Source organism: Patiria miniata, unplaced genomic scaffold (genome assembly GCF_015706575.1).
Source record: "Patiria miniata isolate m_02_andy unplaced genomic scaffold, ASM1570657v1 HiC_scaffold_3, whole genome shotgun sequence".
In the NCBI taxonomy this organism is placed as follows: domain Eukaryota; kingdom Metazoa; phylum Echinodermata; class Asteroidea; order Valvatida; family Asterinidae; genus Patiria; species Patiria miniata.
In genome coordinates, this window is record NW_024037069.1 from 21,426,968 (window position 1) to 21,449,052 (window position 22,085).

The window sequence follows — 22,085 nt, forward strand, 5'->3', positions numbered from 1 at the left end:
TCACTGTCATCATTATTGTTATATACTCTAGATATGGACAGTCTCAACCTCAGTTATATCCCCTCCACTGTGATTATCACCTTCAATGTTATAGTTACAGTGACTATGTCCTAGTCACCTTGTCCTAGTCACCTTGTCCTAGTCACCTTGCCATAGTCACCTTGCCCTAGTCACCTTGTAGAGTCACCTTGCCCTAGTCACCTTGCCCTAGTCACCTTGTCATAGTCACCTTGCCCTAGTCACCTTGTCGTAGTCGCTTTGTCATAGTTGCTTGGTCACAGTCACCTTGTTGCAGTCATCTCGCTGTGGTCACCTCATCACAATCACCTCGTTGCAGTCATTTCTTTGCAGTCACCTCGTCACAGTCACCTAATCACAGTGATGCAATTCACACCCATTAGATGCAACTCACCTGATTTTCAGGAGTGGTTGAGACTTGAAGACCTCTGACAGCAAGGTATGTAGGAACTCTTCTGGATCTTTCTCTTCACTCATGAGACCCTTGGTTGTGCCTAACTGATCCAGGTGCTCCCTCAGCTGAAAAATACGATCAGCTCGAACAAAACCATTCCTGTTATCAAAATCAAACATAAATTGGACCAGATTGGAGCAGATCCAAGGGGGGGGGGGGCCAACAGGGGGCATGCCCCCCCCCAAAAAAAACCCCACATTTTTTTAAGTGACGTCGCAATATAGTCAGGCACTGCATACACTACCATATTTTCCTAAAAAAAAAATTGGTAAGTGGTCGGAAATTGCCTCTGATTGCACCACAGAGCATATAGAATTCAAACAATTTTAGGGGCCCTAATTAAGCGGGCCCCGAACCCCACACTGTAATTTTTTGGACCCACTTTTGGGGGGACAAAGTTTTTTTGGGCCCCCAAAAATGTGTTCTGGATCCGCCCTTCAAGTGGACAACATTACAACCAAGGCAGAAAATAAGTTCTTCAAGTGTATGGCAGCACTTATTCAAGCTTTAGTATTATTCGACCAAAGCCGTACAGACTGATCCAGGTCAGACTTTTTCTGTTCCTAGAAGGAAACAAAATCCATCAGCCCAATTTTTAATGAACTCTTCAGCAGATCAATAAATAATTCGGTCCAGTTATTTTATCAAGAGTCTTCTCATGGAATCGTCTCCTTCCTGATACAAACCCAGACTCACATTCTCAAGGGGTTGACAATGCTCTCTCTGAGAGTCTTCTGGACTTTCTCATACTCCTGCAGATCGCCCTGGCCCTGCGTGCGTCGCAGGAGCAGATCGAAGACGCCGTTGTAGGCAAACATACTGAAGAGTGTGCAGTCCAGGTAGCAGGAGTTCCGATACCCCTGGATGCCCTTCTGCATGCCCACGAACTCCGGTCTGAGACGGGGTGGGGGGTCAATGAAACCTTCCACTAACGGGGACGCAAAGCCCCCAAAATCTTTAGAAAGACAAACTCAGGAATAATAATATTAATCAATAATCAATCAATAATCAATATATTTATTGTTCACGTTAAAAAACATAGAAATTTGACATCCACTGGCCAAATACAGGTACACACAGTCAATAAAAAACAATATAAATTACAAAATAAGACAAGTTTGAAATACAAAGCAACAAAAGACCCGCACACTAAAAAAATGCACCAGCCAAAACAACGCCAACCGGTCACATGGGACAACATCATAGACAACATCAGGCTGGAAGGATACAGAGAGAAAAGAACACCCAGCCTTCCTACCCCCGTAGCCTCCTGTGACCAATCAACGCTGCCCCGACCAATCCATTCCAAGAGTGCGAAAAATACATTACGAGACCATGGTAAAAAGTGCAAACAACCCTTAGTTAGACCCTGCTTGCATTGTCGTTGAACATGTGAATAGCATTAGGAACAAATGATCGTCTGGTGCGACATAGTGAAGTCCTAGGAACAGAAAGACGAATACCCGACCTATTGAATGTAAAACAACTGTTAAGTGGATGAGAGATGTCTTGCATTATTTTGTGTACTTTAAGCATGAGTCTTTTTTCATACAGTGAACCAATTGAATCCAGATCAGTACCAATTAAACGCTGAGCAATTTTCCTTGGTCTCTCCAGTTTCTTTACATTTTGTTTAGACAGATTACCAAAGTTACAGATCAAACAAAAAGTGAGAATACTTTGAATCAGTGACTGATAAAAAAGATTTAAGATCCTATTGTCAACGTGGAACTCTTTTAGTTTTCTCAAGAAGTACAACCTTTGGTTAGCTTTACTAGAAAGTAATTGTGAATTTGTGTTCCAATTGAGTTTATTGTCAATAACTGTGCCTAAATACTTATACTCTGAAACCTGCTCAATAGGATGGTTATTTATGACCAGGGGTTCATTGACTGCAGCTGAGCGACGAAGTCGAAAATCATTTCCTTAGTTTTTTTGACGTTAAGCACTAAATGATGGCGCTCACACCAGTCAACGAACTTTTTGACAGCACTAATGTATTCAATGGAATCATTGGTTAAGTAACCGCTAATAACTGTGTTGTCTGCATACTTAATTATGCTGCAGTTGGGACTAAGATTAACACAGTCACTGGTGTACAGTGAAAACAAAACAGGTGAAACCACGCAGCCTTGGGGAGCACCTAAACTCAAATATTTGACGCTAGACACCATATTATTACACTTTACCCTCTGTGGTCTATCTAAGAGAAAATTGTGAATAACCAACGCAAGCTGTGGTGTTACATCCAGGCTCAATAACTTATCAATTAAAATATGTGGAACGATGGAGTTAAAACCACTAGAAAAATCAATAAAAATCGATCTAACAAAAGACTTGGAGACATCTAAATGATTGTACAATTTCTGAAGAAATATGGTCACGGCATCTTCAACACCCCTGTTACTCCTGTAAGCAAACTGAGATGAGTCGAAGTGTGAAACTTGGCTGTTCAACATGTTTAAAAGAAGCCTTTCAAAACATTTCATGACATTGGACGTTAGGGCTATTGGGCGATAGTCGTTCATTTCCGTAGGGTTCCTGACCTTCGGTAGAGGGGTAATAAAAGAAGATTTCCAACTCTTCAGAACAACTCCACTGTCTAATATAAGATTAATATTAATAATAATAATGCATTTTTATTATGCACATGTATCTGCCAGCATTGGTGCTCAATTAAAGTCCTGCTCGTATGGTTGAGGGCACCCTTGCTGGCTGCACATGTAATTTGATTCTGTTGTAAATTTTGTTTTGTGTTCTACGGATCTTTGACCATTTTTGAACATCTGTACCCAGCATCTTGCAAAGGAACAGTAGTGAGTCATTCTAAATAGTGGCGTTATTATGAAAAAGAGGAGCAAAGACTGTTTTGGAGTGAAAATCCGAGGTGGTAACAGAATTTATCCTTGCAATACATGTACAAAGCTTGCCATACATGTACATTACTGCCAAGCTTATTTAATGTAATCCCTGCTCGCTGAACAATACGTATTTTAGTAGCTATACCATTTTTTTTCCCCCGAGTACTGCTATTCGAGTACGAGTACTTTGATGATCAAGTACAATTTTGACATGTCGAGTACAAGCGAACTTTGCTGCCCGAGTACGAGTACCGTCATTTCGATAACAAGTACTTTGACATTTGAGTACGAGTACGAGAACTCGAGTACGAGTACCGAGTACGAGTACTACAACACTGACATTACTACATGTGTGCGACCAATTTGACACTAAGCAGTAGGAGGGTTTGGCCAATGGATTCTGACTGAATGGAGGTACGGAGTGTGCAAGATGTACACACCAAATTTGATGCAATGTATACATTGTGGTATTTCGTATTTTTATTTTCATCTTACAACTGCAGACAGAATATGCTCAAGTACTTAAATAATGTAAAAGTTAAAACAAGTAGCTTGAAACATTAACATAGCAATCAATACAGCTTGTATACATGTAAAATGACGTATTCATATCTACTGATGGAGATTCTGATGAAATATTGGAAAAACACGACAATCTTTTTCTAAACTAATAACAAGTATAGCTGATGTGAATGATGTGATGGTTACAGCAAAAAGGAATAAATGGAGATGCGCTGGACGCCTGGCAAGAAGGATGAAAGATGGAGTCGACTTACAAGAGAATGGCAACCAATATATGGTAAACGGAAGAGAGGGAGACCTCAGTCAAGAAGGAGAGACGAGTTGGTGGTGAAAATGAGGACAGCAGCCTGGAAGAGACATACATGTACCAGAGATAAAGAGATATGACCTTTGCCAAGCAGTGGGATGATAAAGATAAAGGCTGATAATGATATTCATGATCAAGTATTTTTAAAGATAAAGTCCATCATTGTAATTTGTGCATTTTGTTCCTTTGAAGCAACAAAAGTGCTCAAAATCTAATGAAGGATACTGAACAACTAACCTGATGAAGTTTCAGCCCAGCTTCAGCTGTAAATTCCGAGAAAAACAGCATTCTAGGATCTCAATTTCAAATCAAAAGTTGCTGAATCATGTTTTGAATTGTTTTGAATGCAGCTTTACGCGATGTCGCGCACTGATCCGACGAATTATAGCAACTGCGCACGCCTGTGCGTCGTGCCAATGCTTGCGCCGAATAACAAAATTTAAATTTTCCTACGGTTCGTCTTAAGACGCACCGTTGGAAAGGCCTTCTTTCGTTGATTACTTCAAAATGACAGCTTGCCAGAAAGATTAATTTCACAGGGAGTTTAGTCCACTTACTATCTTTCAACTAAGTATGTTTTTCAACAATAATACGCCAGTTACTTTTCGGATGGCTGCAAACGATGGACTATAGCTTTAAACAGAGACTATTTCCATCTAAGTTTGTTGACAAGAATTCCGAAAAAATAATAATAAAAAAATGATAAATCATTGAAAAACAGGCTACTGAAACTTTACCTTTGTCTTTGGCATATTCAGGGTATTCTTCGGTCTTCGCACTAAGAGCAACCTTTTTAGACTGCTCCATTCTATGTCTTTCTTCCTCCATTAACTCGGCGAGGTTGCTCAAGTCACAAGCCCTCAGTGCCTCCATGAGGAAGCCAAACCGATCCCTAGTGTAGTCATGGCGCTCCCTCCATTTGGTAAGCATGTTGAGGATGGTGGCAGTTTCAAAAAACTTGTCACTTTTGAGTTCCTCGAGTTCCTCCTCAGTGAATCCCAGATGCAGAGCAATCTTCTCCCAGCTGCCTCCTATCAGCATGGCTAGCTTGCATAGTATTTCATCAGTGACTCCTGCCGCACCACATAAAACATATACAAAAGCACATTTGTGGTTTATGTGATTTAAATCGTGATGTCAAAACAGTGTTGAGGTCAAGTCCATCACAAGTTTGTCACAAGTAAATCCTCAAAATTCCTTCAATTATTTGGACTTATTTTGATTACAAAATGTATGGTTATATGTAGCAAGGCTTGTTGCCATAGATCGACCAGACAAGATCGTGAATTCAAATTTACCTGAAGATAATGAACATTAAATGGGTTTCTAGATTAACTACCCCCTCACAAGAGAAGAAAGGGAGAGTTGGGGAAGAACACTAGGAAACATTTGAACACATTGCCGACGACGCCTGACACTCAGACAAAGAACCATAACTTTGTGCACATTCTAAATAAAATCAGTCATGTGTACATGCACTTTGCAATGCATGCGTGCGAACCAGTACGTAGAAATGGTGTGTTCCATCTACTGGGCTCTTGAAACTGGTAAAAAAAACACCATTTCTTGTTCGAACTCGAAGCCCATAATAAGCATGTACCTTGCACTAGGTCGTATGCTAGATCAGGGAGCCCACTCTCCCGTAGTCCCTTGGCCAGAGCACCCAGCACATCTACGCTGCGATCCTGTCTCCTACGCCACAACATCAGCATCTGATAGGGCTGCTTGTCCTCAGAGAAATCCTCCAACTGCTCAATGTCTTTGGTGTCTAGACGAAGAGTCTTTGCAAGAACCTTCCAGTTGTGGCCGATTTTGATGGCAATCGAGAGCATGATGTCGTCAACCAGGCCTTAAAAGGAGTGCAAAAAATATGAAGGCGGCATTAGACAAGGCATTTTGCTACTAGTCAAAACCAATGGGGCGTGGGACCTCTGGCTCAGGGGCCCCCAAACCCGTAAATAGCATTAAATCTTCAATATAAATGGGTATTAATTACCTTGTTCCAATTCATTGGCAAGTTCATCAAAGTGACAGCTCCGACAAGCCTCAGCCAGTCGGGAAATAGTATCATATCCAGTTCCTTTCCTCTGCCAGGCTCTAAGCATTTCCACTGTACGTTCTTTTTCCTGCGGACATTTTGCCTCAATTCCCTGAATTTCTTCTGTGCTCAGATTCAGAGAAAGACCAACTGTCCTCCAGTCCTTGTAAATTGTGTTCACAACTTCTTTAACCAGGTCCTCATCAAGAAAATCTGCTTCCATTGCCTCTGCAGAAGAAAAAATTCAAATGTTAGTTTTAATTGTGCACTTTAAGATAAGATGAAATTTTGTGTCCATTATATGCACATGAACTTGTGTTTTTACATGGGACCCAGTCTACCAAAATCTCAGTAACCCCCAAGTATAGTAAACTCCTGCTAAACCGGCACTCTCGGGACAGGAGAATTTGTGACGACTTACGTGAATGCCGATATCTGCTGTAAGTTGTCATTTTGCCGACTTACATGAATGGTCTTTTGCACACATGATTCATTGCAATTGGCTTTGATTTATCCTGGATTATCTCCTTAATGCTTGAGTTAAATCCAGCAAATTAGTCCTCGAATTGTGTTATCACGTTTGGGGTATTGATAGTGGAGACCACGATACATATCGTCGATCGTACCACGATCTGACCTATCTCAGTTTTTGCCATTTCAAGAAAAACGCGTTTGAAGTTGGGCCTATTTTGCATCCACCCTTTCACCCAGAACACTAATTTTTATTGACTCGGTTTTTATATATAATAAAGTTGGATAGTTTAATTATGATTTTAAATTGTTTCTAAGGCAAAAACTCATCATTACCAGGTGAAAAATAGGCGCCAAATCCATAAGTCACTTCGTGAAAATTAAATTTTCGTTTTTCATGTGCGCGAACGCTGACCTATCCAGATAGGTCACTTCGTAAAACGAACAATTTCAATTTCTCTGTGGCTGATAGTGACTAATGTCATATGCGCATGCACACGCGCGGACCTCTTCACGTTGAGACATCATGGAGGTTCGTTGCAATATGTTGTTTTTTATATTAATATTATTGTTATTAGAGATTATTAAGCTCTTACAAATTAAAACGCTGTTATAGTGAAGGAAATTAGAAAATGAATTCCAATATATACGGGGTGCATAGAAACTCGTTGAATACATTGTGTATACCTCCTAGTAATAATTCTTGAACGCATTCATTGTAAAGGTGTATTTTATCCCATTATTTATTTATTCTTATCTGTAAAAAAATCGAGAAATAAAATCCGTGGACAAAACAGGTATTTTGTTTAAACAAGACTCACAAGTTCAAGTTACACTGACACAGAACGATAAACGTACATGTACACTCTCATAATCTTCAAATCTTTGTTTTCTATTTTTTTTTATTCTTCAAAGTGTACTTTCTCATTATTCAAACCTATTATTCCCTAAAACAGCAATTTTCTGCAGATACTTTGTAAGCCACCCCCTTAAAAAAAAATGATATATCTCAATGACATACATTAAAAAAAAAAAAATCGGCTGCATTTTAATTAACAATGCTCAAAACGTCAAACTGAATATAAATAGGATGTTTAGTCGCGTTAATACAATGAAGATTTTGGGTTTTTTGAGAGCAAACTATCAGAACAGGCCATATTTAAGGGCCACTCAAGGGATAGAAAAGTAAATCTAAGAAACAAATTAATTATGTAGAAAGACAAGTACATGTACTGCCTTGATGTTTGAACTGGGACTGACCATCATGATGCAGGTCTGATGTAAAGAGTTCAACAGAGAGGCAGTGCAAAGAGTTGTTCTCAGCAATCTTTCAAATTTAAAAATAAGGGCTTTACTTGAAACGTTCTTAGCAATGAATTTCCTTTATTTGTTCTTAATTACTGTTTTTGGTTTTTAGTTTTACTTCAAACTATAGGTACATAAATGAACTAATGCGAGGACTGACAATAAAAGAGGTATCTCTTAATATATCAAGATAAGTCTGGCATTAGTGAAGGATGTAGATCAAAGGTGATAACACTGAGTGACGGCTAAGGAACAGCTCCTGGTTCAAAGATTGTGGAGTTACAAGCACAAAACATCGAAAATCTGGAGATATGCACACAAAAAAGAATAGAAATACATTCACTCAACATTTTTCGGCAATCAGTAGTCGCCCTTTGTTTTAAGGCTGAGCATTTTCCCGTTACATTCCAAAGCAGACTTTGGCAGGTGGTTCATGCATTCAGTAATCAATACTTTTTTATTAAATTTAAATTTAGAATCTACATGAACATTTATTTGGATTTTTTCTTTTAATATAGTCGACATGGAAAATCAATATAAAACAATTACAGTTTGTTAAAGGGAATTATTGATAAATCATTCAGAATGTGTTTAATGTCTGGTGTCACTATCCTTTTTTTTTATATAGATTTTCACATGTTTTGCAATATTAACTAAAACAAATCATAGCAACTGAATTTAACTTTTTTGCAGTTCACCCCATTTATATTCTTTTTATCTGCATTGACTTTAGAATGGTAGCAAGACTGGAGTACTAAATCAACATTTAAAAAGAGAGAAACGAAGCACAAAGCGTAAAAACGAAGAACAGACGCAATGCTCTTTTTGATCTGAGCCGGGCAGTATAAAACCAAAATAATAAGCAGCAAAAGTATGAAAGGTTAAATAAAAACCTTTATGTTAAAAAAATTGCTTACATTCATGCTCCAGGAATCTATCACTTTCCTTTCAACGAAGCGTTTTCAAAACTTCATTCAATTATGTAGATGAATGGTGCTCTGTATAAACTTTTGGCTGCAATTAACCACTGAGACATCCACATTCTGTAACACAAACAAACAAACCAAACCAATCACGAATCATAATATTAAAAAAGCAACCTTAGTTTGGCCCTTTTATTTAATAAATATTTTCCTGAAAGGACAGTCAGTGAATCAACGTAAATATCAACCGAGATGTCATTAAAAAGCACTAGTTTGGAATCAAACCCCACTCAAGTGTTATTCTGACTGATTATGACTACCCAATACCGCCTACACTACAGAGTACGCCAATAGGCTAATTAGTGTAGGATTTTGTGCTATTATACACACAAGTCTCTGCAAAACATGTATTTAGACAAAGCCCAACACAAACATATTGCAATACGAGTATCAAAATACAGAAGATACTTACAGACATTTACAGAATCAGAAACTCGGTTGAAACTTGCTAGTTTCGTTCAGCCATCAAATGACATGTGTACGCCGCCATTGTTTCTGATAACGCTAAAGACTAGCCCCTAGTAACTCAATTTCATAAGAAAGTGATAGGGACCACATTAAGTCTGGGTACCAGACTCTATAAGTCACTTCGTGGAAAACTGACAGTGTTGTTTACGCGTTTCACGAAGTGACTTATCTCGATGCGTCAGTTCGTGAAATGATAATTTCGCATTTTGTAGCGATAGGTCAACATTTTTAATTAGATGAAACAGCATAATTAGCTAACAAGGCCACTTATGAATTTGAAATTTTCAGAAAATAAAGATTTCATCATGCATAACCAGAATATGCTAAAAACCCAAATTCGTCAAAAATTCAGATAGGTCAGATCGTGGTACGATCAACGATTTGTACGTGTGCACAGTAATGTATTAAATGCGTGGGTGGTCGCGATATATGCCACGCACGCATTGACTGCAGCACTAGTCAATTTGATAAGACGACCCCCAAAATGGACAGAGGGCATGCGTACAGCGTAGAAGGGGTACTGGTATTGATATGCTCACGATGCATATATGCGAAGTACGCAGTACATCCTTTTTCGACACCGATGCATGCAGCGATCACAGGCCGTGCGAAACCACTTTTCACTCACACTTTGCCAACCGCAGTACAGGAAGTCAATGCCAATGCATGATTTGTTGAATGCCGCCTTACACAAAAGATTTTGCAATGCTTTTTATGGAAAGGGGACCGAGAGTAACACGATGACTTGAGCGAAATGGCGACTTATAAAAACCGACTTAGAAATAAAAAATTCTATGGAAATGCATTACGGACAATCGGGACTTTAGTCAGACGGCCGACTTGAGTGATTTGACAAGTTGTACGAGTAGCCGGAGTTTACTGTATATGGACTTTGAGTTTCAAGAGACAAAGGAGATCACATGAAATGACAACAAAAGTGATACCCCATAAATCCTGTATGTCAGGAGTTTTCTGCGCACTTGCTTGTACCCTGGTGCTGTAGTCGGGTTTATAACACCTGATCACCCACAGATGCTGTTGCTTGATTGGCCGAGAGTGAGTCACATGGTACTTTCTATTTTTGCTATCTTTCAGTGCACGACCAAAAGTACTTTACCCATAGCAATCAAAGTACTATACCCATGGCACGGTATATGTGTGCAAATGCATGCTGGTGTGCGTGTTTAGCGTTGTGCGTATTGTTCCCAAGAGAGCACACCACAGAGTTGGGTTCAAACATTTCGTGAAAGGGTGGTTTGGAAGAAAGAAATACATTTCCCACCAATTTTGTACTGAAATTGAAGTTTATTTAAACTGTGTTCAGATTTAAATAATTTAAATATTAAAACCAAGCAGAATCTGTGGGTGAAGTGTTATAAAACACTTATCGAATGCCTTGATGAACAATAACCGTAAGGGATGCCTTTGTCATACATGTAGTTCACTTAAATAGCTTGCGACTTGACTTGAGACTGGAGGACTTCTGATGGACTTGCGAGGATGACTACAGCGGAACTCTCATGAATGTTCTCACAGCTCCATCTGCTGTCCTCATGCAGAGTTCACGGGATGCCAGACTCACCTGTCTCTAGGTACATGTAGCTTCGTTGGGTAGCGTCTTCCGACCTGATGTAATTCTCTGCATGCACAGATCTGGAAGTCTTTGCTCCCATAGTTCCATTTATTCCAAATGCTGCAACAATCTTCCTCCGCATGACCGCCCAAGTTGTCATGTTTGAATTTGCTTTGTTCGCCGTAGTGGCCTGAAAGTGTGAAAGATGAAATGTGCAGGCTAGGTAATAGAACGTACAAGTTCTGTATGAAAATATACAGGAAAAGTCTTCCAAGAATGATAAATTCCCAACAAATGTTGATTACTTGAGTGAAAAGAAATTGCAAATTGTCACTATAAACCAGAAATGTTTAAAATGCTTTTGTTCCAGACAAAATGTCTAACACATGAACAATGGCATTATGTATTTGAGACATTTGGACACCGTTTCAGACAATTTTTTATCCCTCTTTCATTTTACATTTTAGACTTTTTGATATTCAAAAACGTAAACCTGTTAAAACCAATTACATTTCAGACATTCTGTTAACCTCAAAATATCTGATAATCAAGATACCAGACATGTTAAGTTTCAGCATGGAGATATATGGAGGTTTCATACATTTCCAGGTGACTGATAGGTCAGTGTCTGGGTGATTGGTACGACTGTCTTAAAATGCTAAGAATTAATCTTCTTTCTTCCTTTCTTCCAGCAAAATATTATCGGCAGCTTTTCTTCTAAACAAACTTGAAACTTTCAACAAATATCAGCCCTGATCCCGACGTGTGCATATTACTGTGCACTGATTTAATTCAAAAAATGACAATTTTTATCATCTATTACTCACGATCAAAATAAACAACCATGTTTGTACTTTGTGGTCTGAAAGACCAATTAAACATTGATGAATTTTTACCTATACTTCAGGGGTTTCCCCAGACCTTCCGGAAACCCCTGAAGTATACATGCAGGTAATTTCGCCACTTCGCCCAAGCACCACTTCGAGAACGCAAAGACACTTTTGTGTTTCGGGACTTACATGTTGGCGACAATACAAGCACAAAAACTCACTTAATGAGCTAGGACTCACTTAATCGAAAATTAAGAGTTCCATACCTGGACATCACTTGACACCCTGTGCACAAACAATGAGACTGGTGTGAAAAATTGTGTTTTCTCAGTAAATGCTTCAATATTGTTCATGCTAAATTTGACTTTTGAGGACATGTTACCACTTTCTGATGGCTGATACTACCGGTAGGTCATTGCAGAGAAAAAATAATGACGTTCTTGTATGGAATTCTTTCCCTTAGAAGTTCTAAAACTCTAGCTTGTGTACCCCAGTTGTAGCCTGGACCTACACCCCTAGTCTCTAGAACTAGGCCCTATGTAGTGAGACTAGGTTTGGGCAAAACATTTGGAAAACAAATCAAGTGTCACCTAGTCCAAGTAAGTTGGACCCTAAAAACTGCGTTTTTAACATTGGGACATGGTCTGGCAATGGGCTCCGTGCACAAAGTACCCGTGCAAGCCAGAAAAAGGAGTGTTTGAGGTGACCAAGACTGGTTTCCGGTTCATCCACTGTTTATTTCGAATGATCCAAAGTTATTGGGGGCGGGGACTAGTCTGGAAGACCATCGCAAGTTAAATTACGTATTCGCACACCGATGACGCCTGACGCTCACGTGCGAGGACGCTATGGCTATTAGCTTAGTGCACATTTAGGATAAATAAGGGAAAGAATGTTGCAACCATGATACAGCTTTTTTCTATTATCATGCCAATGAAGGTAAGTCATTGCAAAAATGATGACAAGACATGAATCCGGGACTGAGAAACATTTCCAATTTTGTTAGGAAATACTTAAAAATAAAAAACTTTCCTTGACTCTCCACAGACTTTGTACACAACTGATGAAGTGGCATCAGGTTGCAACATTCTTTCCTAAATAAGTCGTGCGGTGTCCCGTCCAAGGCATAGACATACAATAAAACCTAGTACGACATTTATCTTTTACGTTGTGAATGGTATGAGCAAAACAGGCTGCGTCATATGGCCTGTGACGATCTGTTACGTGATGTGTGAATGTCATTTGGCTTCAAATTATCAGTGCACTTGCTTATCACCCCTTGTGCATGGCATATCACCATGATCACGCCCATGATGAGCGTTCGCGTAATAACTGACATTCTACACGCCCAGCATTTTGCTCACAGACACGAGGGCAAAATAATGTTGTGTCTAGGACGGTTTTTGTCTTTATGCATCCAAGAGGCTCTCACAAGTGGTTAAAATGCGCCCTCTTTTGTTACGCACGGAGCCAATAGCCAGACCATTATTGACCCTGTTATGTGTTTATCAAATGTCCCCCCCCCCCCCCGGCTGCCCCAGGTCCGATGTCGAGATTTGGTCACATTTTTCATGCCCCAGGGTGGGGATTTTGGTCACTCAAATTACCTGTACATTGTTAACATTGGCGTACTGCATGTAAATGCATTTACTAGTGCGCCCCACGTATGTATGTCGGGGCATGGTCGGGGATTGTCACTTAAATTTTGCCCGAGGGGTGGGGATTTTGTCACTTCAAAAGTGACAATCCCCTCTTCTTGGATGCTTCTAGAATTAGAAGGCTTCTCTCTTTCAGCCTTCTAGCATGGTGATTTTTCGGGGGTCAGCACGCTATGTCTTTTGAAAATGCCCTTTGATAGACGAAATATCTTTGTCTGAAATTCCACTTTCTGAAACATCAATCCATCAAAAAAGTTGAGCTGGTTGATCCATAAGGCCAAAAAAAAAAGTCTCCGGTTTCTTGTACGCGCGCGCGTCACCGTAGCCATGCGCATCGGCAAAATGAAAAAGTTTTTTTTTAATGAAAGATGATGTCTCAAAACCGCCAAACTCACTGGTTTGACTGGAATCCTGCTACTGCACAATTTTAACGTGTTTTTAGATGGGGTTATGATCGAGAATAAGCTTTATGTGGCCTCTCTGGTCTCCCATATATTTGCACTAAGTTTAGTCGGGCACCATTTGCAGTCATCAGCCGACATTTGAAGCAAAAAAGTCAGGTAAAAAAAAAAAAAGCCGCGTCACCGCACCACTTTTTGTACAAGCTCCATACCAGAAACCGGAGACTTTTTTGGGGGGCCTAACTCTGACATGTTTTAAAAAGATTGACACTTGGATCATGGGACAATTTTTTTGGTGGAAAATCCGAGTTTTTACTCACCAGCCGATCAGATGAATACAGCGGTTATGATTCATGTGTGTTTACGTACGTTGCGCGTGCGCTGATCTTCGCGTGACCTCAGCAGGTCAACTCTACAATGACTTCAATTCAATTCAATTCAATTCAATTTATTATACTCATCACGTTAAAAACATGAAAATTGATTTCCAGTGTGCATTATACAGGTACAATAAGACCTTAGATATATAGGAATGCAAAATAAATAAAATTTGATGTAAAAAACAAAAGGTACTATAAGATATTAACACAATATGACAGAGACTATATTTACAGACTATCAAAAATTACAAGGTTGTCATCCAACAAATAAAAACACCAGATTGTTATAACAAGGAGCCTAGTAAGAGACACAATTACAATAGCTCTTTACAATAAAAACACGTGAGTGGATGCCAGCATACCAGGAAAAAAGGACAAGACAAAAAACAGGGGATTATCTTTTGAATTGAGTGTTGAATAGATGGCATGCATTAGGCAAGAATGACATTCTGAAGCGCTTAGTGCGGGTTCCTGGAGGGCGAATTATTCCTGATTTGTTGACAACCACCGAAGAATGAAGTGGATGGGAAGGATCTTGCATTATGTCATGTAGCTTAGAGATAATTGCAGATTCAAACATACAATGTAAATCCCTAACGTCCAGGCCAAATTGTTTTGGAGGCCAATTTGGTGACACGTTCCAGTCTGTGTCTGTCCATGGCTCTTAGGTTACTGTACCAGGCAATCATACAGAAGGTGATGATAGATTGGATAACGCTTTGATAAAAAAAGAAATAAAATGTCTTTGCAAACATTGAATTTGGGATGGAGGGGGGGGATTGTATGCTTTGCAACGCGAAACAGTACATGTACATCATGATGTACGTCATTTTGGCACGCTGAATACGCTGCGCTGTGTCCTTTCAAGTTGTCAGTTTTGGTGGACTGTTTTTAAATTTGACAAAAAAGGGATGAAAAGATCCATCAGTAAACAGTCCACCAAAACTGACAACTTGTAACGACACAGCACAGCATACTCAGCACGCCAAAATATCTTCAAGATGTACATGTGCTGTTTCGCGATGCAAAGCATACAATCTCCCCTCCATCCCGAATGGTACGTCGAGCCGAATGTAGAGTTGACCTGCTGAGGTCACGCGAAGATCAACGCTGTATTCGTCTGATCGGCAACGTAAAAACTCAAATTTTCCACCCAAAAATGTTTCCATGATGTGGAATTGCAGACAAAGGTTTTTCTTCTATCAAAGAATTTTCCAAAAGCCATAGTGTACTGTCTGCTGACCCCGAAAAATCACCATGCTAGAACTAAAAGGCTGACCGAGAGAAACCTTCTAATTCTAGAAGGAGCCGGGGGGGAACAATTGATAGGCGCTTACTTACATGTGGTACTCCTGAACTATGAGGCTCCACGTAGTGGAGCCTCATAGGCAGCTTACCCCGCGAAACTGTTTGCCTCTACAAAACACCAACTAAGTACAAAAACATCCATCACAATCAAGCTATTTATCCATCACAATCAAGCTATTTCCCACAGAACCGCTGCACAGTTTGCCCCTAATTTCCGTACAATACCTCATGACATACTTACGTTATGTGCACCAAACAAACATCGATGGATTATGTCGGTTTTTCGGCAAAAATGATGAAAAATATGCCCTTTCCGCACTGAGCCAACCTGACGCTTGAAACATGCACGCGCGCAGAATGATCGCAGTCATTTGGAAGCTTGAATTGCCTTCCTCGATACCGCGTTACTGTGATAATTTATCACAGAAATCCAGAAATCAAAGATAATTCCTTCCTCGATACCATGTTACCGTGATAATTTATCACAGAAATCCGGAATTCAAAGATAATTCCTTCCTCGATACCGCGTTACCGTGATAATTTATCACAAAAATCCGGAATTCAAAGATACCTATTCCTCGATACCGCACTACCGTGCTAATTTATCACAGAAATCCGGAATTTAAAGATACCTATTCCTCGATACCGCGTTACCGTGATAATTCATCACAGAAATCCGGAATTCAAAGATAATCCCTTCCTCGATACTGCGTTACTGTGCACCATTTGAAACTCAAAATATGAAACAGCCTTAAATTTGATGTGATGAACTTTATATATTAGTACGCATATACATGTACTTTGGAATCATTGTGCGAGTGCTCGATCTCATTTTGGGAATTTACCACCCTGGCAATGGTAATTAGCACCAGACAATAGCGCAGTGTCAAAAATCTTACATACGTCTAGACAAGTAAAGATGCACTGGTAACGCGGCATCAAGGAATAGCTATCTTTGAATTCCAGATTTCTGTGATAAATTATCACGGTAACGCAGTATCGAGGAAGAAATTATCGTTGAATTCCGGATTTCGGTGATAAATTATCATGGTAACGCGGTATCGAGAAATAGGTATCTTTGATTTCCGGATTTCTGTGATAAATTATCACGGTAACGCGGTATCGAGGAAGGCAAGTCAAGCTTCCGTACAGTCATTTTTGGTTTCGATCGCTCGGAGCACACTGCGCCGTGGGGGGTACGTACTTGCACTTGTAAGCATGCGCATATTATCGTTTCGCTCATACCGTACCCCCTGCAGCGCGCTCCGAGCGAGCGAACCGAAATTGACCGCGATCACCAGCGGCGGAACCAGGGGGGGGGGGGGGGGGGGGGGGGGCAGAGGGGGCAGTTGCCCCCTCACTTTTGAATAGGTAGCTATTTTGCCCCCCCCCCCACTTTTTACCAGGAGCAATTTTAAAAAACGAGGTTAATTAAAATGATACAAGAGGTAAAAAAGATTTTTGAACACGTGTCTCATTTATAGGGCCCTATTAATAGTATTATGTACTACAATGTATCTTTTGCTTAATATTGGTTAAAAGTGGTCAGAAATTGCCTCAGATCGCACCACAGAGCATCTCGAATCCAAATTTAAAAGTTCTAGTCAAAAAGCTCTGAACCAGTTCCAGTTACACTACAGAAGCTATAAAAAGGGCCACAAAATTTATATCAAATCATATTCAATCGATACTCTTACAAACAAATGTGGAAATTGATGATAAGAAATAAACACCGGGAACTGCTGCCGGCTGCCCCGTCCCGGTCCCCGGCATTAAAAGTTAGTGCATGGCCGGCTAGCTAGGCAGCCTGCGCCGTGCCGCGCCGGTGAATGACAACATTTTCCTGCAGTACGTGAGAGAGTATGCAACCCACCGTGTGTTGTCTGACTGGAGCGCTACAAATCTTGCTTTTGTGGCAATAGATGCTGACTTGTTTTGTCTTAAGAATAAACAGGTCAGTTTTTTACCTCAAAAGTTTTCAATTTGGTCACGTACGGCTGGTCACAAGCGTCGAAGACAGCTTTCACCATACTTTTTACCGCTCGGTACCTTGGTTTCGGTTTGTTAATGACTTTTTAATTGATAATTCATTTCAGCAACACCTCTCTTCTTATACCAGTACATTAACTACACATGTGAATCTTATTTTTATTCTTCAAGGCTCAGCGTATAAGCCGCCCTGTGTATAAGCTGCAGTAAACATTTTCATGGGCAAAATCAAGCCGCGGCTTGTATTCCGAAAATTACGGTAGGAATAGTCCACATGCATAGGTTAGCAGACATAACGTAGGTCACACTTTCATTTCGGACCAACTAGCTTCACACTTTTCCCATTTGCTTTGATTTTGCTTTAATCCTGCTCCGGGAACAGTAACTGGACCTTGCCCCCACACTTTTAGAAATGTTCCGCCGCCGATGACCGCGATCATTCTGCATGCAAGTGTCAGGTTGGGTCGGTGTGGAAAGGGCATATTTTTCATCATTTTTGCCGAAAAACCGACAGAATCCACCGATGTTTGTTTGGTGCACATAACGTGAGTATGTCATGAGGTATTGTACGGAGTTTAGGGGCAAACTGTGCAGCGGTTCTGTGGAAAATAGCTTGGTTGTGATGGACCGTACAATCATAACAACATTATAAATGAGAACATGCCATGGTAAACACAAATTTACAATAAAAAAAAATTGACAAGTGTGACTAGTTTTATTCGTGGGGTATTTTTTCATTACTGACTATTGTTATCGATTTAAAACTCCTCTTAAACTTCCATGCTGATGGATAGAAATTATTAAAATCTATATGTCTCACAGGGTTCATGACGCAAAATATTTGTTTTGCAGTGCCCAGAAACTCACCTGATGAATCTTGTAAGGTTGCCTGGACTCACAAGTACAAGGGGAATACCCTGATGTAATGCATTTAATACAACAGAGGGCGCTATGTGGATGATGTGGATGAGCATGCCAGCACTCAGTCGAACTTTGGCTTGTACCACCAGATAAGTCATGGCAATTAGCGGCATCCTGTTCAAAACGTCTGGTATTCAACTACAATCCCCAGCAAACTCTGCTTTTATTAAATCTTTAACTCAGGAAAATGCTGACAAAAGTCTTGAACTCAAGGAAAATGCTGACAAATCTTTCTCCCAATCTGGGAAAAATTCATTGAGCTGGAAAAACACAAATAAATAAAGAAAAACAAACAAATGTTATACTTTTTTCTGGTATATTTTTTTCCATGAAGTATCTACACGACTTTAATAACAATTTCAGATTATTATTATATTAATTAATTATTTCTCGCAATCAATTATTTTGTTAAATTAGTATTAAATTAATTTTTGGTTGGTAGATGTATTCCAAAATACATGTAATGTATTGCACGTTTACTAATAAGCATAATTTCACACTTTTTAGTGGTTACGAAATTAACTATAAAGTTTCAATTTACCCAAGAAGAAATAAACTTTTAAAATCTAAAATTCCCAACCTGGATTTGAACCAACAACCTTCAGATTGAGAGTCAGCATTCCATACCATTGGACTAAGCATAATTTCACACTTTTTAGTGGTTACAAAATTAACTATCAAGTTTCAATTTACCCAAAAGAAACAAAAATTTTAAAATCTAAAATTCCCAACTTGGATTTGAAACCGCAACCTTCAGATTGAGAGTCAGCAGTCCTTACCATTGGACTTAGCATAAATACACACTTTTTAGTGGTAACAAAATTAACTATTAAGTTTCAATTTACCCAAAAAGAAATAAAATTTTAAAATTTCAAATTACCCCCCCCCCCCCCCTGGATTTGAACCTGCAACCTTCAGAGTCAGCAGTCCATGCCATTGGACTAGGCATAATTTCACACCTTTTTAGTGGTTACGAAATTAACTATACAGTTTCAATTTACCCAAAAAGAAACAAAAATTTTAAATCTAAAATTACCACCCTGGATTTGAACCCGCAACCTTCAGATTGAGAGTCAGCATTCTGTACCGTTGGACTAAGCATAATTTCACACTTTTTAGTGGTTACAAAATTAATATCAAGTTTCAATTTTCCCCAAAAGAAATAAACTTTCAAAATCTAAAATTCCAAAGCTGAATTTGAACCCCCAACCTTCAGATTGAGAGTCAGCAGTCCGTACCATTTGACTAGGCACAATTTCACACCTTTTAGTGGTTATAAAATAAACTATAAAGTTTCAATTTACCCCAAAAGAAATAAACTTTTAAAATCTAAAATTTCCTACTGGATTTGAACCCGCAACCTTCAGATTTAGAGTCAGCAGTCCGTATCATTGGACTAAGCATAGTTTCACACTTTTTAGTGGTTACAAAATTAACTGTAAAGTTTCAATGGACCCAAGAAGAAATAAAATTTTAAAAACTAAAATTACCACCCTAGATTTGAACCCGCAACCTTCAGATTAAGAGTCAGCATTCCGTACCATTGGACTAAGCATAATTTCACAATTTTAGAGGTAACAAAATTAACTATAAACTTTCAATTTTCCAAAAAAAAAGAAATAAACTTTTAAAATCTAAAATTCCCACCCTGGATTTGAACCCACAACCTTCAGATTGAGAGTCAGCAGTCCGTACCATTGGACTAAGCATAATTTCACACTTTTAAGTGGTTATAAAATAAACTATAAAGTTTTAATTTACCCCAAAAGAAATAAATTTTTTAAATCTAAAATCCCCCCCCCCCCCTGGATTTGAACCTGCAACCTTCAGATTTAAAGTCAGCAGACCGTACCATTGGACTAGGCATAATTTCACACCTTTTTAGTGGTTACGAAATTAACTATACAGTTTCAATTTACCCAAAAAGAAACAAAAATTTTAAATCTAAAATTACCACCCTGGATTTGAACCCGCAATCTTCAGAGTCAGCATTACGTACCGTTGGACTAAGCATAATTTCACACTTTTTAGTGGTTACAAAATTAATATCAAGTTTCAATTTTCCCCAAAAGAAATAAACTTTTAAAATCTAAAATTCCAAAGCTGAATTTGAACCCCCAACCTTCAGATTGAGAGTCAGCAGTCCGTACCATTTGACTAGGCACAATTTCACACCTTTTAGTGGTTATCAAATAAACTATAAAGTTTCAATTTACCCCAAAAGAAATAAACTTTTAAAATCTAAAATGTCCTACTGGATTTGAACCCGCAACCTTCAGATTTAGAGTCAGCAGTCCGTATCATTGGACTAAGCATAGTTTCACACATTTTAGTGGTTACAAAGTTAACTGTAAAGTTTCAATGGACCCAAGAAGAAATAAAATTTTAAAAACTAAAATTACCACCCTGGATTTGAACCCGCAACCTTCAGATTAAGAGTCAGCATTCCGTACCATTGGACTAAGCATAATTTCACAATTTTAGAGGTAACAAAATTAACTATAAAGTTTCAATTTTCCAAAAAAAAGAAATAAACTTTTAAAATCTAAAATTCCCACCCTGGATTTGAACCCACAACCTTCAGATTGAGAGTCGGCAGTCCGTACCATTGGACTAAGCATAATTTCACACTTTTAAGTGGTTATAAAATAAACTATAAAGTTTTAATTTACCCCAAAAGAAATAAATTTTTTAAATCTAAAATCCCCCCCCCCCTGGATTTGAACCTGCAACCTTCAGATTTAGAGTCAGCAGACCGTACCATTGGACTAAGCATAGTTTCACACTTTTTAGTGGTTACAAAATTAACTATAAAGTTTCAATTGACCCAAAAAGAAATAAAATTTTAAAATCTAAAATTACCACCCTGGATTTGAGCCCGCAACCTTCAGATTGAGAGTCAGCATTCCGTACCATTGGACTAAGCATAATTTCACACTTTTAGAGGTAACAAAATGAACTATAAGGTTTCAATTTTTACAAAAAGAAATAAACTTTGAAAACCTAAAATCCCCCCCCCCCCCTGGATTTCAACCCGCAACCTTCAGATTGAGAGTCAGCAGTCCGTACCATTGGACTTAGCATAATTTCTAACTTTTTAGTGGTTACCAAATTAACTATAAAGTTTCAATTCAAATCTAAATTCCCCCCCCCCCCCCCCCCCCCCCCCCCCCCCCCCCCCCCCCCCCCCCCCCCCCCCCCCCCCCCCCCCCCCCCCCCCCCCCCCCCCGGATTTGAACCCGCAACCTTCAGATTAAGAGTCAGCATTGCGTACCGTTGGACTAAGCATAATTTCACACTTTTAAGTTGTTACAAAATAAACTATCAAGTTTCAATTTTCCCCAAAAGAAATAAACTTTTAAAATCTAAAATTCCCAACCTTGATTTGAACCCACAACCTTCAGATTGAGAGTCAGCATTCCGTACCATTGGACTAAGCATAATTTCACACTCTTAGAGGTAACAAAATTAACTATAAGGTTTCAATTTTTACAAAAAGAAATAAAATGTTAAAACCTAACCCCCCCCCCCCCGGATTTCAACCCGCAACCTTCAGATTGAGAGTCAGCAGTCCGTACCATTTGACTAAGCATAATTT

General features: G+C 39.2%; 1 protein-coding gene across 1 annotated transcript in view; it reads right to left on the reverse strand.

Moving 5' to 3' along the window:
- Positions 1 to 11,160, reverse strand: part of LOC119736553 — a 37,483-nt gene extending 26,323 nt beyond the window's left edge. The window contains exons 1-6 of the mRNA XM_038210567.1: positions 11,010 to 11,160; positions 6,159 to 6,428; positions 5,763 to 6,011; positions 4,900 to 5,235; positions 1,169 to 1,427; positions 413 to 571 (exon numbers count right to left, since the gene is read on the reverse strand). Of these exons, the coding sequence (XP_038066495.1) occupies positions 413 to 571; positions 1,169 to 1,427; positions 4,900 to 5,235; positions 5,763 to 6,011; positions 6,159 to 6,428; positions 11,010 to 11,160 (1,424 nt within the window). The remainder of the gene's footprint in view (positions 1 to 412; positions 572 to 1,168; positions 1,428 to 4,899; positions 5,236 to 5,762; positions 6,012 to 6,158; positions 6,429 to 11,009) is intronic.
- Between the last annotated feature and the right edge of the window lie 10,925 nt (positions 11,161 to 22,085).